This window comes from Sebastes umbrosus, chromosome 5, assembly GCF_015220745.1.
Source record: "Sebastes umbrosus isolate fSebUmb1 chromosome 5, fSebUmb1.pri, whole genome shotgun sequence".
Taxonomy (NCBI): Eukaryota; Metazoa; Chordata; class Actinopteri; order Perciformes; family Sebastidae; genus Sebastes; species Sebastes umbrosus.
The window spans coordinates 30294333-30312917 of NC_051273.1; the positions used below are offsets into that span (position 1 = coordinate 30294333).

The window sequence follows — 18585 nt, forward strand, 5'->3', positions numbered from 1 at the left end:
ATTAAGGAAACTGAAATATTGGTTTGTGTTTTTCCTTTTACCCTCCTTTAAAGTTTTCCCAAATAAAATACACTAAAAGAAATGGGTATAAAGGGATTCATTGAAAATCAACAAATGACTACAATAACAAAATAAAGCCTGCAGGAGTTAGGCTATCGTGAGGCAAGCCAGATTCTTGCACAAATAGCACCTAAATGTCCTAGTACAGGTAACCCAATTGATTGGTATTTATTTTGTTTCCCCAACTAGGATGGTCAACACTCTCAACAAACAAAACACAAAGATCACAGAATCCCAAAAGGGCCTAAAACAGACCAGAGTTTCTGGTTTGGCTGATAACACATGTTGCATTGAGTGAAGGAGAGATCAGAATGACACTGGGTGTGCAGTTTCTCTCCTCTTTTAAGCCATACAGAAAGGCCGTCGTTACACCCTGATTGGCCAAGAGGGGAATGCACCAAGCTGCTCTCAACTATCATTTAAGAGCCAGTCCCCACACCCTGCAACAGGTGAACTGAATAACCCTCTAATCACTCAGCAATTCAACCAAAAAAACACCAGGGAAAAGGGAAACAACAGCAAGCACCAGAGAATTGGCAGCTGTGTCGAGTCAGGGCTCTGCAACCTGCGGCTCCGGAGCCACATGCGTCTCTAAACCAAAAAAAAAAAATCTGAGATTTCGAGAATAAAGTTGTAATATTATAAAGTAGTAATTTTATGTGTTATTTTCTTTTTTTCTCGTAGTTATTAATTCTCATAATATTACGACTTTTTTTTCTCATTAAGTTATGACTTTATTCTCGCAATATTACAACTTTTTTTCTCGTTAAGTTATGACTTTATTCTCGTAATATTATGACTTTATTCTATAAATCTCAGATTTTTCCCCTCAATGTGGCCCTAATACTCTGTAGTACATTTGCTCTTTGGCCCTCACTGCATTAGATTTATAAACTATATACTTAGACTCTAAACTGTGTTACCTTCATCACAATGATCAAACGTTTTCCGGCTCCAGACACATTTTTATTTATTTTTTGCCTAAAATGTCTCTTTCGATAGTAAAGGTTGCTGACCCCTGCACTAACTAAACCTGAACCAACCATAGATGTGGAAACAACTCTTATGTCCCTAACTAACCCTAACCACTGCGGGGGCGCTGTCATTAGAACAGGAGAGAAACCTATGAGAAGCACTCTCTCACTCAGGAGGCGGGTCCTGTCCGGTTATCGGGGCGTGAACAACTCTTCATATAACCTCCGTCCACATTCCTCTTCCAGTCCGTCTGCTGAAGCATTAACGGTGAGGTCGCCTGCATTTCTCTCTACTAACATTCATGTATCTAAATGTATCTGCGTATGCTCTCCTGTGCTGCTAGTTTAGCTGTGTGCTTCAGTATAACGGTGATAGCATGCAGCGTGATTTACTTGTCCTAAATGTTATCCTGTATAGTTAATAGTTGTTTTCCCTGTATGTTCCTGCAGGTCCTCTCCCTCTGAAATGGCCCAGTCAACCCTCGACACTATGCCCGGAGCCTCGACCGGCACCGTGGTGGTCTCAGAGCCGCTGAACTTCTGGGGAGGGAAGCGAGTGAAGCCCTGGCAGCAGAAGGACGCAGAGCCGGTGTTTGAACCAGCGACTGGTAAATATACTGCACACTAAAGCCTGTAAATATACTGCACACTGAAGCCTGCTGCATTATGTAATGAATGCTTCCTATCTGAACTCTGTGGAACATGTTAGAGCCCAGTTTAAAGGTTTGCAGCAGGGTCACTGTATGTGGACAGAGACCCCTCCCCTGGTTCTTCTTCTTTGGTGGGGTGTACGGAGTATAAGGGCGAAATTTAGGGGGAAAAAATCTGAGATTTCCAGAATAAAGTCATAATATTACGAGAAAAAAAGTCATAACTTTACGAGAAAAAAAAGTTGTAATGTTACGAGAATAAAGTCATAACTTTACGAGAAAAAAGTAGTAATATTACGAGAATAAAGTCATAACTTTACGAGAAAAAAGTAGTAATATTACGAGAATAAAGTCATAACTTTACGAGAAAAAAGTAGTAATATTACGAGAATAAAGTCATAACTTTACGAGAAAAAAGTAGTAATATTACGAGAATAAAGTCATAACTTTACGAGAAAAAAGTAGTAATATTACGAGAATAAAGTCATAACTTTACGAGAAAAAAAAGTTGTAATGTTACGAGAATAAAGTCATAACTTTACGAGAAAAAAGTAGTAATATTACGAGAATAAAGTCATAACTTTACGAGAAAAAAGTAATAATATTACGAGAATAAAGTCATAACTTTACGAGAAAAAAGTAGTAATATTACGAGAATAATGTCATAACTTTACGAGAAAAAAGTAGTAATATTACGAGAATAAAGTCATAACTTTACGAGAAAAAAAAGTTGTAATGTTACGAGAATAAAGTCATAACTTTACGAGAAAAAAGTAGTAATATTACGAGAATAAAGTCATAACTTTACGAGAAAAAAGTAGTAATATTACGAGAATAAAGTCATAACTTTACGAGAAAAAAAGTTTTAATGTTACGAGAATAAAGTCATAACTTTACGAGAAAAAAGTAGTAATATTACGAGAATAAAGTCATAACTTTACGAGAAAAAAGTAGTAATATTACGAGAATAAAGTCATAACTTTACGAGAAAAAAGTAGTAATATTACGAGAATAAAGTCATAACTTTACGAGAAAAAAGTAGTAATATTACGAGAATAAAGTCATAACTTTACGAGAAAAAAGTAGTAATATTGCGAGAATAAAGTTATAACTTTACGAGAAAAAAGTAGTAATATTACGAGAATAAAGTCATAACTTTACGAGAAAAAAGTAGTAATATTACGAGAATAAAGTCATAACTTTACGAGAAAAAAGTAGTAATATTACGAGAATAAAGTCATAACTTTACGAGAAAAAAGTAGTAATATTACGAGAATAAAGTCATAACTTTACGAGAAAAAAAAGTTGTAATGTTACGAGAATAAAGTCATAACTTTACGAGAAAAAAGTAGTAATATTACGAGAATAAAGTCATAACTTTACGAGAAAAAAGTAGTAATATTACGAGAATAAAGTCATAACTTTACGAGAAAAAAAAGTTGTAATGTTACGAGAATAAAGTCATAACTTTACGAGAAAAAAGTAGTAATATTACGAGAATAAAGTCATAACTTTACGAGAAAAAAGTAATAATATTACGAGAATAAAGTCATAACTTTACGAGAAAAAAGTAGTAATATTACGAGAATAATGTCATAACTTTACGAGAAAAAAGTAGTAATATTACGAGAATAAAGTCATAACTTTACGAGAAAAAAAAGTTGTAATGTTACGAGAATAAAGTCATAACTTTACGAGAAAAAAGTAGTAATATTACGAGAATAAAGTCATAACTTTACGAGAAAAAAGTAGTAATATTACGAGAATAAAGTCATAACTTTACGAGAAAAAAAGTTTTAATGTTACGAGAATAAAGTCATAACTTTACGAGAAAAAAGTAGTAATATTACGAGAATAAAGTCATAACTTTACGAGAAAAAAGTAGTAATATTACGAGAATAAAGTCATAACTTTACGAGAAAAAAGTAGTAATATTACGAGAATAAAGTCATAACTTTACGAGAAAAAAGTAGTAATATTACGAGAATAAAGTCATAACTTTACGAGAAAAAAGTAGTAATATTGCGAGAATAAAGTTATAACTTTACGAGAAAAAAGTAGTAATATTACGAGAATAAAGTCATAACTTTACGAGAAAAAAGTAGTAATATTACGAGAATAAAGTCATAACTTTACGAGAAAAAAGTAGTAATATTACGAGAATAAAGTCATAACTTTACGAGAAAAAAGTAGTAATATTACGAGAATAAAGTCATAACTTTACGAGAAAAAAAAGTTGTAATGTTACGAGAATAAAGTCATAACTTTACGAGAAAAAAGTAGTAATATTACGAGAATAAAGTCATAACTTTACGAGAAAAAAGTAGTAATATTACGAGAATAAAGTCATAACTTTACGAGAAAAAAAAGTTGTAATGTTACGAGAATAAAGTCATAACTTTACGAGAAAAAAGTAGTAATATTACGAGAATAAAGTCATAACTTTACGAGAAAAAAGTAGTAATATTACGAGAATAAAGTCATAACTTTACGAGAAAAAAGTTGTAATATTACGAGAATAAAGTCATAACTTTACGAGAAAAAAGTAGTAATATTACGAGAATAAAGTCATAACTTTACGAGAAAAAAGTAGTAATATTACGAGAATAAAGTCATAACTTTACGAGAAAAAAAAGTAGTAATGTTACGAGAATAAAGTCATAACTTTACGAGAAAAAAGTAGTAATATTACGAGAATAAAGTCATAACTTTACGAGAAAAAAGTAGTAATATTACGAGAATAAAGTCATAACTTTACGAGAAAAAAGTAGTAATATTACGAGAATAAAGTCATAACTTTACGAGAAAAAAGTAGTAATATTACGAGAATAAAGTCATAACTTTACGAGAAAAAAGTAGTAATATTACGAGAATAAAGTCATAACTTTACGAGAAAAAAAAGTTGTAATGTTACGAGAATAAAGTCATAACTTTACGAGAAAAAAGTAGTAATATTACGAGAATAAAGTCATAACTTTACGAGAAAAAAGTAATAATATTACGAGAATAAAGTCATAACTTTACGAGAAAAAAGTAGTAATATTACGAGAATAATGTCATAACTTTACGAGAAAAAAGTAGTAATATTACGAGAATAAAGTCATAACTTTACGAGAAAAAAAAGTTGTAATGTTACGAGAATAAAGTCATAACTTTACGAGAAAAAAGTAGTAATATTACGAGAATAAAGTCATAACTTTACGAGAAAAAAGTAGTAATATTACGAGAATAAAGTCATAACTTTACGAGAAAAAAAGTTTTAATGTTACGAGAATAAAGTCATAACTTTACGAGAAAAAAGTAGTAATATTACGAGAATAAAGTCATAACTTTACGAGAAAAAAGTAGTAATATTACGAGAATAAAGTCATAACTTTACGAGAAAAAAGTAGTAATATTACGAGAATAAAGTCATAACTTTACGAGAAAAAAGTAGTAATATTACGAGAATAAAGTCATAACTTTACGAGAAAAAAGTAGTAATATTACGAGAATAAAGTTATAACTTTACGAGAAAAAAGTAGTAATATTACGAGAATAAAGTCATAACTTTACGAGAAAAAAGTAGTAATATTACGAGAATAAAGTCATAACTTTACGAGAAAAAAGTAGTAATATTACGAGAATAAAGTCATAACTTTACGAGAAAAAAGTAGTAATATTACGAGAATAAAGTCATAACTTTACGAGAAAAAAAAGTTGTAATGTTACGAGAATAAAGTCATAACTTTACGAGAAAAAAGTAGTAATATTACGAGAATAAAGTCATAACTTTACGAGAAAAAAGTAGTAATATTACGAGAATAAAGTCATAACTTTACGAGAAAAAAAAGTTGTAATGTTACGAGAATAAAGTCATAACTTTACGAGAAAAAAGTAGTAATATTACGAGAATAAAGTCATAACTTTACGAGAAAAAAGTAGTAATATTACGAGAATAAAGTCATAACTTTACGAGAAAAAAGTTGTAATATTACGAGAATAAAGTCATAACTTTACGAGAAAAAAGTAGTAATATTACGAGAATAAAGTCATAACTTTACGAGAAAAAAGTAGTAATATTACGAGAATAAAGTCATAACTTTACGAGAAAAAAAAGTTGTAATGTTACGAGAATAAAGTCATAACTTTACGAGAAAAAAGTAGTAATGTTACGAGAATAAAGTCATAACTTTACGAGAAAAAAGTAGTAATATTACGAGAATAAAGTCATAACTTTACGAGAAAAAAGTAGTAATATTACGAGAATAAAGTCATAACTTTACGAGAAAAAAGTAGTAATATTACGAGAATAAAGTCATAACTTTACGAGAAAAAAAGTAGTAATATTACGAGAATAAAGTCATAACTTTACGAGAAAAAAAAGTTGTAATGTTACGAGAATAAAGTCATAACTTTACGAGAAAAAAGTAGTAATATTACGAGAATAAAGTCATAACTTTACGAGAAAAAAGTAGTAATATTACGAGAATAAAGTCATAACTTTACGAGAAAAAAAAGTTGTAATGTTACGAGAATAAAGTCATAACTTTACGAGAAAAAAGTAGTAATGTTACGAGAATAAAGTCATAACTTTACGAGAAAAAAGTAGTAATGTTACGAGAATAAAGTCATAACTTTACGAGAAAAAAGTAGTAATATTACGAGAATAAAGTCATAACTTTACGAGAAAAAAGTAGTAATATTACGAGAATAAAGTCATAACTTTACGAGAAAAAAGTAGTAATATTACGAGAATAAAGTCATAACTTTACGAGAAAAAAGTAGTAATATTACGAGAATAAAGTCATAACTTTACGAGAAAAAAGTAGTAATATTACGAGAATAAAGTCATAACTTTACGAGAAAAAAGTAGTAATATTACGAGAATAAAGTCATAACTTTACGAGAAAAAAGTAGTAATATTACGAGAATAAAGTCATAACTTTACGAGAAAAAAGTAGTAATATTACGAGAATAAAGTCATAACTTTACGAGAAAAAAGTAGTAATATTACGAGAATAAAGTCATAACTTTACGAGAAAAAAGTAGTAATATTACGAGAATAAAGTCATAACTTTACGAGAAAAAAGTAGTAATGTTACGAGAATAAAGTCATAACTTTACGAGAAAAAAAAGTTGTAATGTTACGAGAATAAAGTCATAACTTTACGAGAAAAAAGTAGTAATATTACGAGAATAAAGTCATAACTTTACGAGAAAAAAGTAGTAATATTACGAGAATAAAGTCATAACTTTACGAGAAAAAAAAGTTGTAATGTTACGAGAATAAAGTCATAACTTTACGAGAATAAAGTCATAACTTTACGAGAAAAAAGTAGTAATATTACGAGAATAAAGTCATAACTTTACGAGAAAAAAGTAGTAATATTACGAGAATAAAGTCATAACTTTACGAGAAAAAAGTAGTAATATTACGAGAATAAAGTCATAACTTTACGAGAAAAAAAAGTTGTAATGTTACGAGAATAAAGTCATAACTTTACGAGAAAAAAGTAGTAATATTACGAGAATAAAGTCATAACTTTACGAGAAAAAAATCGTAATATTACGAGAATAAAGTCATAACTTTACGAGAAAAAAAGTCGTAATATTATGAGAAAAGTCTTAACTTTACGAGAAAAAAAAGAAAATAACACGTAACTTTAGTATTCTTTAAATTGAATGAATGTATTCAAAAATGGAAATCTGAAAACAAGTTTTTTTTCCAGTTGCATTTACAACTGAGATGTACCCCATAGTTATGTAATTATTTTCTTCTTGGAGCTCAGCTAATCTGTAAACCTGTTTGTCTTGTTTTTGCAGGCCGGGTCTTGTGTCAGATGGTCCCCTGCGGAGCCGAGGAGGTTGACGAGGCCATAAAGAGCGCCCAAGCTGCCTACCTACAGTGGAGGAAGATGTCAGGCATGGAGAGGGCCCGGGTGATGTTAGAGGCCGCCCGCATTATCAGGGTGAGGCGGTCAAGCTCTGTCATTATACCATCCAGTCTGGAAACTAGCCAGTCTGATTTCAGTGTTGCGCAACATAAATTGGAGCAGCCTGTTGCAAGCATGCAGTAAGACAGTAGTTATTCATTAAAAGCACAGACATGCCCTCCCTCCCTCTACTGCTGGCCTACATTTGCACAGAATAAAGCGTTTGTGTGTCTGCATGCCGTCTTTGATGTCCTGCAGGTTTTGGATTTCAACCCCAATCTGTCAGGGACATTGTATAATCTTAAAGCTATATACATGTATTACACTAGAATACCACAGATTATCTTTTTAAATAGTTCTGTCAAAGTTCGCATTTACAACTTCTTTTATTCCAATACAAATAGGAAAGAAGGGAGAAGATTGCAAAGCTGGAAGTGATCAACAATGGCAAGTCCATCACTGAAGCACTGGTGGATATTGATGTCGCCTGGCAGTGCATTGAGTACTATGCTGGTATGGCGGGTACACTGGCAGGTGGGTACACGAACACTTTTATTTTTGTAAAAAAAAAAGCGTGATTTTCCAAAAGTTCCAAAACTTCTATGTAGGACAGAACCTGCTAAAATAAAAAATGAATGAATAAATAAATAAACAACTCAATAAATACACTAATATGCCATTAAATATACCAAAAATAATATTAAAAATAAATGTCGACATTTGACGACACACGTTGAGTAACAGCCCCCTCATTTGCATAATGACGCAGTAATGCATAAAGAAAAGAATACAGAAATACAATTAGTTTGGGGAAATAAATAAGTGGTGAAATGCAAAGAGAAAATTGTGCAGAAATAAATAAATAAATTCATAAATAAATACATACATTTCAAATAAATATAAAATAAGTAAAATATACATGCAAAAATGTATTAAAAATAATGAAAATAAATTCACAAATAAATCTAAGGGAAAATTAAACAGAAGAGTAAATAAATAAGGGAAATAATACAAAAGTAAATGAATTAAGAATCAAATTAAAACAAAAATATCAATTTATGTCACGTTTTTTTCAATTAATTAATGACTACATTTGTTTTTTATATTAGTTTTGGTACAATTAATGTCTTATTTATTTATCAAGTCATTTAATTATTTATTCATTCGCAGGTTCTGTCCTCCATAAACTTCATGTGGTGTTATTTTAAAGTTGCGTTGTGTTTCATTCATTGAAGGCCAGCACGTCCAGCTTCCCGGCGGATCCTTCGCTTACACCAGGAGGGAGCCCCTTGGTGTGTGCGTGGGGATCGGTGCGTGGAATTACCCCTTCCAGATTGCTTCATGGAAGTCTGCTCCTGCTCTGGCATGTGGTGAGTGTGTAACAGGGTGTATTACCACATTATTGTAAGATTTGAGATAATGATGTCTGTTTGTCAAGCAATTATGTGTCTCTTGTAAACATAAACAGCTATGTGGGCCATAACCTGCAGTGTTAAAATCCGGTTGTGTTTAGGTAACGCCATGGTGTTTAAGCCCTCTCCGATGACTCCTGTGACTGCCGTCATTCTGGCTGAGATTTACAAAGAGGCGGGGGTCCCCGATGGGCTCTTCTGTGTGGTACAAGGCGGAGCAGAAACCGGCACCTTGCTTTGCAATCACCCGCAGGTCGCCAAAGTCTCCTTCACTGGCAGTGTGCCAACAGGCAAAAAGGTACAGAGACCATTGGAGTGCTGTGGTTTTAACATAATGTTATTTAAGAGGAAAAGGGTGTCATAGAAGCCCAGACGACCACCCCCGTCACCACAGTATCCAGTATACAAATTGGTTCCTAAACAAATGTATCCTTCTATTTAAAGGGTGGGTCCATCATTATTATTATTATAATTATTTTTAGGTTTTTATATCGCTCTGTAGCTTCACAGTGGTGTTCCTTATGTATTCAAATCCAAACAAATTTATGTAAGTTTTAGCGGCAAAATTCTTTTTTCCAAAGCCCTTCTCAAAACTTGTTCCCACCTGACCTGATTTTGGTTTCTACATGATGAAGCTGCTACATGTACAGTATATACACATCCTTATTGTCAGTGTATTAACATTTCATACAGTAACTTAGATGGCAGACGGACAGAGAAGAGTACCGCAGCACAGAAGCTAAGCAATGTATTGCTGTGTAGACGCCACAGTAGTTCGGATGCGAAAGTCACACAATAACACAAACAAAACTAACTGATCAATGCAGCGGTAGACCAGCAACTCCTGTGTTCTGCGATTTAAAATGACTGTTTTGGGGAATGGAGTTTTTTTCTGGTAGCATTGAAGACAGCAATATAACTGCTTCAGTTCACATTATTCATAACCTTATTGATTAGCTCTAATTAGCTTACTTTGGTAACCTACGTCACTGCTTTTTGCTACGGCTAAAAAAAACAAAAACGGAACGTAATGCAGATGGACCGCCCTCTAAAGGACCATACCACTGTTTTAGCATGTTTAAATCCAACATGTAGAGACTTGAAAATTGCTTGAGTAACCCCCACATGAACACCATGACTGCATGTTTTATTATCAAAGAGAGTTCCAATGTCATCGTGTGGTGATGTAGATTAGCGTTTAGCTTAATTTGAAAAGTCTGCACTACATTATTACATAACAATAATACAACTTTAATCACAATTGATGCAGATACGTAGTGTGAGATTGATTGATTACTTGCACTTTTCAAGACAATGCATGGCTTTTTATACCACGGTGAAATGAATGGAAACCAGTGGATGCCTTGGAAGAAGCCATTTAAAGCATGAAAAATAGCAGTATTGGAAAATGTGAGGGTTTTTTTGGGATTGTTTTTTTGGCTTTTTGCCTTTTATTTGGTAGTGACAGTCATAGTTGTGAAAGGGGGAGAGAGAGGGGATGACATGCAGCAAAGGGCCGCAGGTCGGATTCGAACCCCGGGGTCATAACTCTTTTCAAGCATGCTCTGTAACCGCTCTACAAGGCTTCAATTGTCCCCATTGTTACGTTGTTCTCCTCGTCCTCAGGTCATGGAGATGTCTTCAAAGGGGGTGAAGCAGGTGACTCTGGAGCTCGGAGGGAAATCTCCCCTCCTGATCTTCAAAGACTGCGAGCTGGAAAACGCAGTGAAGGGAGCACTCATGGCAAACTTCCTGACACAGGGACAGGTGGGACAGTGGTATCATATGTATTGTGTTTCAAGTCGTCAACCTCGACCTGATACATACAGTAATACATATACAGTCTACTCTGACAGCTTTAAATTTCTATTTGCATCGTACAGGTTTGCTGCAACGGGACCAGAGTGTACGTGCAGAGAGAGATCCTGCCCAAGTTCCTGGAGGAAGTGGTGAAGAGGACCAAGGTCATCGCGATTGGCGACCCCCTGTTGGACGGCACCCGGATGGGAGCGCTGATCAGCAAGCCGCAACTGGAGAAAGTGCTGGGATTCGTCACTCAGGCCAAGAAAGAGGTGTGCTTCTAATAATCCTCCGATACTTAGATCAGAGGAGCCTTTAATGATCCTTGTGTGGAAAAATTGAGCAACTGTGGAGAGGCATTTATCTGAGAATTAATCAGCTGTGATAGCACCACCAGCACTTTCACTAGACCTCTAAGCAGTTCTATCAAGTTTAATTATCCTTATCTTGGTTCTCATAGTTATGAGACTATAAAATATGCATACTTGCTAATCTGGAGACCTCAAAAATATGGAGGATTTTGAAAGTGTCTGAGGGAAGAAACAATTTGAATTTCAGAGACTTTGTTTCCTGCATTCTGGTTACTTTTAAAGAATGAAAATAGTAAAATAATAAGTACACTTCAACAGCATTTTGATCTTTATTTTTTTTTAATTATCAGGAAAGAATACAGAATAATTCGCCTCTCTGATATAGACTAATATTCATCAGTTCATCATTCATTCCTTCATTCATTTGTTGCCCCTATTCGATTATTTCTTTCTCTTAATATTCTCCATTTCTCTCTCCGTCTCTCACTCCAACCCGGTATCACAGGAAGGCGTATAAATAGCATGACATTACACAGGCTTTTCGCGTGTCATTTGTACGCCACGCAACAAAACTATGGTATCGTCCGTAGTTAGGTTGAGACAACAAAACCACTAAGTTAGGTTTAGGAAAAACGTCATTGTTGGGCTTAAAATAAGTAAACTAAGTAAAATATCTACGTAAACAATGTAACATCGATACGGAAGACACAAGACAAACGTCACTAACGTAACTTACAAAACAAAACATCAGTCTTGCACACCGGTCCCCTGGTTAAAAGCTGTGTGTTTGTTGGACCCATCCACCTCCCATCCCGTCCACCATAAGCAGTCTTTCTCACTTTTTATTCTACGTCACTAGCTCTGAGTGTAGCATATTTACGCAGAGCGTTAACATTGCAGTCAGTACAGGCTACATGGCGTACAAATGACACGCCTAAAGCAAGAAAGGCGTTATTGCACGCTAAATGCCTTGCACATTATCGTGGCATTCATACGCCTTTTCGTGCGAACGGGTTGCTCACTCACTGAAGGCCCTTTCAGACACAATGCTACCACGGCACAAATACACTCTGAAACCCATTATTTCCAATGGCTGTGATGTGGCGAGTGTGAGCAGCTCTCCTCTGCCAGGAAACAACATTTGGTGTAGCTGTATTGTTGTCCGGATAGAAACAGTAGGGCTTATACAATGCCGTACAGTGCCAGAAACAGGTTGTGATAATGAAAAGGAATAAGAAAGTGTGAAAAATTTGTCATAAATCGGGAGAAATACGGGATAATTGTGTCCCCGGGAGGAAACCGGGAGAGGGCAATGAAAAACGAGAATCTCCCGGGATAATCGGGAGGGTTGGCAAGTGTGCTAATATGTCTGTTTTTCCAGGGAGCCAAAGTGCTTTGTGGAGGAGAGCCATTTGTCCCCAGTGACCCCAAATTGAAAGGGGGCTACTTCATGTCACCCTGTGTGCTTGGTAAGTCTCTTTGTGTACTCTCCAGGATGTCTTGATTTCATGTAACAGCTACTGACGATACACCATCACATAATCAGTCCGTTTTTTTTACACCATGTGCATGTTTTGCATCCCAGTATGCACCATATGTTACATCCACTCCTTTCCCCCCGGCACAGAAAACTGCAGAGATGACATGACCTGCGTGAAGGAGGAGATTTTTGGCCCGGTCATGTCTGTGCTGCCTTTCGACACCGAGGAGGAAGTGCTCCAAAGGGCCAACAACACCACCTTCGGATTGGCCTCCGGAGTCTTCACCAGGTCAGCTGAGTACACTCGTGACTCTGCAGTCTGATGCAACTTACTGATTCACACTGCAGATGGTTTGCTCTCTAATCAGGTTATTGCGTTCAATTGGCTGCTGTCCAAGCTTTCCACAAAAAGCAGCCAATAAAAATATTGCAAGCGGAATTCGTTGCACAATAGTCGTCTCTGTGGTCAGAGGGCAGATGAAGCAACATTATAACTGCGTGGTGAAGTTGCATACACTTTTTTTTTTTGTGCTTAAAATCTGAAATCTGTTCCCTTCCGTCTGCCCGCAGGGATATTTCTCGAGCCCATCGCGTGGCTGAGAACCTGGAGGCGGGGACCTGCTTCATAAACAACTACAACATCAGCCCTGTGGAGGTGCCATTTGGAGGATACAAGATGTCAGGTATGGTGTTTAGGTTAAAATGATCAGAAATACTATGTTTGTCATTGTAAATGCAAAGGAAATACATTCATAGTTTTACATGTTATTGCAGCGAGTGACCTTGTGATACAGTAGAACAAGCCGCAATACATCGAGTATCCCCTGAGCTGAATTATCTTTATTGAATAAAAGCAGGGCGAATCACTAAAATAGACAGTGCTAACGTGATCTCTACTGTGCTCTACCAGGCTTCGGCAGAGAGAACGGCCAGGTGACTATCGAGTACTACTCCCAGCTGAAGACTGTGGTCGTGGAAATGGGCGACGTCGAGAGCCTCTTCTAAACTCCTCTCACCGAGTTGACACTGCTGCACCAGAACTGTGACTAAAACACTTCACTTCTCCCTTCGGCCATGTGCTACTGTATATGCACCAGACACGAGTACATGTAGCATCCTCTTCTTTGCCCTATGTTTATATCATACCTGCGTATTTGGAGGTGCAGGTCTGTATGAAATGCCCATGTAAGAACTGAATAAGTGGACCCTCTAACAAATAACTCTAATTTCTTTACCCAACAAGTGAACCTAATTTTGTTTTAACCAACTAAATGAATAAGAACACTTGCTGATCCAAGAGCCTTAATTAGAAATGCTGTGTAGTGAACTGTGAATCAGCATTAATCAGTCGATGTCTGAATTTTATACTGTGTGTATGTTTGACTAACACACTATTGGACAACTAACGCCTTTTTATCAAAATAAAATGTTTTAGATACAAAGTCTCTGTGCCTGGTTGCTTCTGAATAAAAGATGAAATAAGATCCATGATTAATTACTACCACTACTTTAGTAACAACTGATAAACACATTACAGTATTAAAGGGGACCTATTAGGGATATTAATAATTAAAAGTTTAACCGTTAACCGACATTAAGCATTGTAACCGACTAACACTATCGGTTAACACGGTTAAAAGAAATGTTAATAATTAATTAAAACGCCATGAGCGGAGCGAGTTGTAGCCTCGTAGCATTTATTCACCGACAAATAAATTGTACACACTGTCTGATACACCTACGTTCACAGCTATAACGCCACCGACAAAACCCACATTCACCGCTGAAGTTACGCCTCGCTGACAGACCGTATGTGTGTGACAATGGTGAGCACGAAGCTCGAGCAGAGCTACAGATGCTAAAGCTGTGTGTTTGTTGGACCCATCCACCTCCCATCCCGTCCACCATAAGCAGTCTTTCTCACTTTTTATTCTACGTCACTAGCTCTGAGTGTAGCATATTTACGCAGAGCGTTAACATTGCAGTCAGTACAGGCTACATGGCGTACAAATGACACGCCTAAAGCAAGAAAGGCGTTATTGCACGCTAAATGCCTTGCACATTATTGTGGCATTCATACGCCTTTTCGTGCGAACGGGTTGCTCGCTCACTGAAGGCCCTTTCAGACACAATGCTACCACGGCACAACTACACTCTGAAACCCATTATTTCCAATGGCTGTGATGTGGCGAGTGTGAGCAGCTCTCCTCTGCCAGGAAACAACATTTGGTGTAGCTGTATTGTTGTCCGGATAGAAACAGTAGGGCTTATACATGCCGTACAGTGCCAGAAACAGGTTGTGATAACGAAAAGGAATAAGAAAGTGTGAAAAATTTGTCATAAATCGGGAGAAATACGGGAGAATTGTGTCCCCGGGAGGAAACCGGGAGAGGGCAATGAAAAACGAGAATCTCCCTGGATAATGGGGAGGGTTGGCAAGTGTGCTAATATGTCTGTTTTTCCAGGGAGCCAAAGTGCTTTGTGGAGGAGAGCCATTTGTCCCCAGTGACCCCAAATTGAAAGGGGGCTACTTCATGTCACCCTGTGTGCTTGGTGAGTCAGCATTAATCAGTCGATGTCTGAATTTTATACTGTGTGTATGTTTGACTAACACACTATTGGACAACTAACGCCTTTTTATCAAAATAAAATGTTTTAGATACAAAGTCTCTGTGCCTGGTTGCATGTTGCTTCTGAATAAAAGATGAAATAAGACCAATGATTAATTACTACTGACACTTTAGTAACAACTGATAAACACATTACAGTATTAAAGGGGACCTATTAGGGATATTAATAATTAAAAGTTTAACCGTTAACCGACATTAAGCATTGTAACCGACTAACACTATCGGTTAACACGGTTAAAAGAAATGTTAATAATTAATTAAAACGCCATGAGCGGAGCGAGTTGTAGCCTCGTAGCATTTATTCACCGACAAATAAATTGTACACACTGTCTGATACACCTACGTTCACAGCTATAACGCCACCAACAAAACCCACATTCACCGCTGAAGTTACGCCTCGCTGACAGACCGTATGTGTGTGACAATGGTGAGCACGAAGCTCGAGCAGAGCTACAGATGCTAATGTAGCACAAACAAACACACTGCTTGCCGGACAATTGCTATCGTTAATCCGGGCATACAGAGTGTCATTACGCCGGGCAGACACAAAGCTGACAACCTGCTAAACTAAACTAAATGTGTGGTGGAGACTTTTACTGGGAAAATGGCTGTATGTCCGCAACACTACACGCAGCACCATGGCTGCTAATGCTCGTGGACGGTGAACTGGAGACAGTGAGCGCGGCATCGTAGCTCAAACAGCCGGTATGAGATAAGTAATGTGTTTTTTGAACATTAAAACATGTAAACATGTTCAAGTATAAACCCAAAATACGTATAAGTATAATAAGTATGCACCTGAAAATGAGCATCATAGGTCCTCTTTAAACATGTGTTATTCAATTATTTTTTTTTACAAATATCCAATAGTTGATAATCTCCATGTTAATGTTTGTTATTATGATAATATGTGACATTTCAGTACAACACCACCACATATCCAACTTCCAGGTGTGCATTTTACCTGTTCCATTATACAGACGTAGGCAAAATTGTTGGTACTCTTCCGTTAAAGAAAGAAAACCCCACAATGGTCACTGAAATAACTTGAAACTGACAAAAGTAATAATAAATAAAAAATTACTGAAAATTAACTAATGAAAATCAGCTGTTGTTTTTGAATTGTGGTTCAACAGAATCATTTTAAAAAACAAACTGATGAAACTGGCCTGGACAAAAATGATGGTAGCCCTAGAAAAGATTGAAAATAATTTGACCATAGGGACATATTAAACTAAGGTGTGTCCTGTAATTAGCATCACAGGTGTCTTCAAACTTGTAATCAGTCAGTCTGCCTATTTAAAGGGTGAAAAGTAGTCACTGTGCTGTTTGGTATCATGGTGTGTACCGCACTGAACATGGACCACAGAAAGCTAAGGAGAGAGTTGTCTCAGGAGATTAGAAAGAACATTATAGACCTTCATGTTAAAGGTAAAGGCTATAAGACCATCTCCAAGCAGCTTGATGTTCCTGTGACTACAGCTGCACATATTATTCAGAAGTTTAAGGTCCATGGGACTGTAGCCAACCTCCCTGCACGTGGCCGCAAGGGGAAAATTGATGACATATTGAAGAGACGGATAATACGAATGGTAACCAAAGAGCCCAGAACAACTTCCAAAGAGATTAGAGGTGAACTCCAAGGTCAAGGTACATCAGTGTCAGATCGCACCATCCGTCACTGTTTGAGCCAAAGTGGACTTAATCGAAGACAACCTAGGAGGACACCAAATCATAAAAAAGCGAGACTGGAATTTTCCAAAATGCATATTGACAAGCCACAACACAGCTTCTGGGAGAATGTCCTTTGGACAGATGAGACAAAACTGGAGCTTTTTGGCAAGTCACATCAGCTCTATGTTCACAGATGCAAAAATGAAGCATCCAAAGAAAAGAACACTGTACCTAATGTGAAACATGGAGGAGGCTCGGTTATGTTATGGGGCTGCTTTGCTGCCTCTGGCACAGGGTGTCTTGAATCTGTGCAGGGTACAATGAAATCTCAAGACTATCAAGGCATTCTGGAGCGAAATGTGCTGCCCAGTGTCAGAAAGCTTGGTCTCAGTTGCAGGTCATGGGTCCTCAAACAGGATAATGACCCAAAACACAGCTAAAAACACCCAAGAATGGCTAAGAACTAAACATTGGACTATTCTGAAGTGGCCTTCAATGAGCCCGGATCTAAATCCTATTGAACACCTGTGGAAGGAGCTGAAACATGCAGTCTGGAGGAGGCACCCTTCAAACCTGAGACAGCTGGAGCAGTTTGCTCAAGAGGAGTGGGCCAACATACCTGTCGACAGGTGCAGAAGTCTCATTGAGAGTTACAGAAATCGCTTGTTTGCAGTGATTGCCTCAAAAGGTTGTGCAACTAAATATTAAGTTAAGAGTACCATCATTTTTGTCCAGGCCAGTTTCATTAGTTTGTTTTTTAAAATGATTCTGTTGAACCAAAATTCAAAAGCAATGTCTGATTTTCATTAGTTAATTTTCAATAAATTTTTATTTATTATTACTTTTCTCAGTTTCAAGTTATTTCAGTGACCTTTGTGGGTTTTTCTTTCTTTAACGGAAGAGTACCAACAATTTTGCCTACGTCTGTAACTGATTCTGGGTGAAGACGCAGATGTACCATACCATGGTCAGTTTATCAATATTAGGCAACTATTGCTTAAGAACAATTATCACCTGTCTGGATTTATTTTAAAACATTGTACTGTTAGTACCTGTCCTGAATAATTACTATTTATTACCATCCATGTACTAACGATAGACCAGTGGAGGCTGGTCCATAGAGGCAGAGGAGGTTGCTCCTCCTCTATTTTTGAGAAGCAAGAGGGAGACCAAAATATAAAAAAAGAGTAATTGGTTGAAATAAATCATTACCAAATCTCATTATCATTTATAACATTTGTATTTTTTTCTTCTTTGGAAAAAATCCATTATTCAAATCCTGATTAAAATGCTTCAACAGCGACACCTGCAGGGCAGAGTGTGTATGAAGTGGTTGTGGGCATCATGGGGGTATGGTAGAGGAGAACAGGCACCTATGGCAAGCCGTTTTAACATTTAATAGCTAAGCTTGACTATCCGTAAATAAAATTACAGATATCCACAACTGCATTTTGACTAGTTGTAATTACATTTTGACTAGTCAGAATTCTTATTCAAGACATCTATATCGTCATTCTGACTAGTCAAAATGACAGTTAGAGATATCTGTAATTCAGTTTTGACTATCCTAAATAACAGATATTACAGATATCTCAAACGCCATTATAACATCATTATCAGAATTGTTGTGCATGACGTGGCTCATGCAAGGCTTCCCACTGGATATTGGCCCAACAAAG

At 36.3% G+C, this 18585-nt stretch overlaps 1 protein-coding gene across 1 annotated transcript; it reads left to right on the plus strand.

Moving 5' to 3' along the window:
- Positions 1-1155: 1155 nt before the first annotated feature.
- aldh9a1a.1 (aldehyde dehydrogenase 9 family, member A1a, tandem duplicate 1) lies at positions 1156-14047 on the plus strand. Its single transcript, XM_037770594.1, has 12 exons — positions 1156-1302; positions 1485-1642; positions 7490-7635; positions 8004-8133; positions 8835-8969; positions 9113-9309; positions 10638-10778; positions 10895-11083; positions 12504-12591; positions 12750-12891; positions 13173-13285; positions 13513-14047. The coding sequence occupies exons 2-12, from the start codon at positions 1501-1503 to the stop codon at positions 13605-13607; spliced, it is 1518 nt and encodes a 505-aa protein (XP_037626522.1). The 5' UTR covers positions 1156-1302; positions 1485-1500; the 3' UTR covers positions 13608-14047.
- Positions 14048-18585: the final 4538 nt, after the last annotated feature.

Excerpts from the sequence above, each read along its gene's own strand:
- aldh9a1a.1 (XM_037770594.1), top strand. The coding sequence starts at position 1,501 with ATGGCCCAGTCAACCCTCGACACTATGCCCGGAGCCTCGACCGGCACC. Across the intron at positions 8,134-8,834 it reads TATGGCGGGTACACTGGCAG|GCCAGCACGTCCAGCTTCCC; the intron begins GTGGGTACACGA and ends CATTCATTGAAG. Across the intron at positions 9,310-10,637 it reads GTGTGCCAACAGGCAAAAAG|GTCATGGAGATGTCTTCAAA; the intron begins GTACAGAGACCA and ends CCTCGTCCTCAG.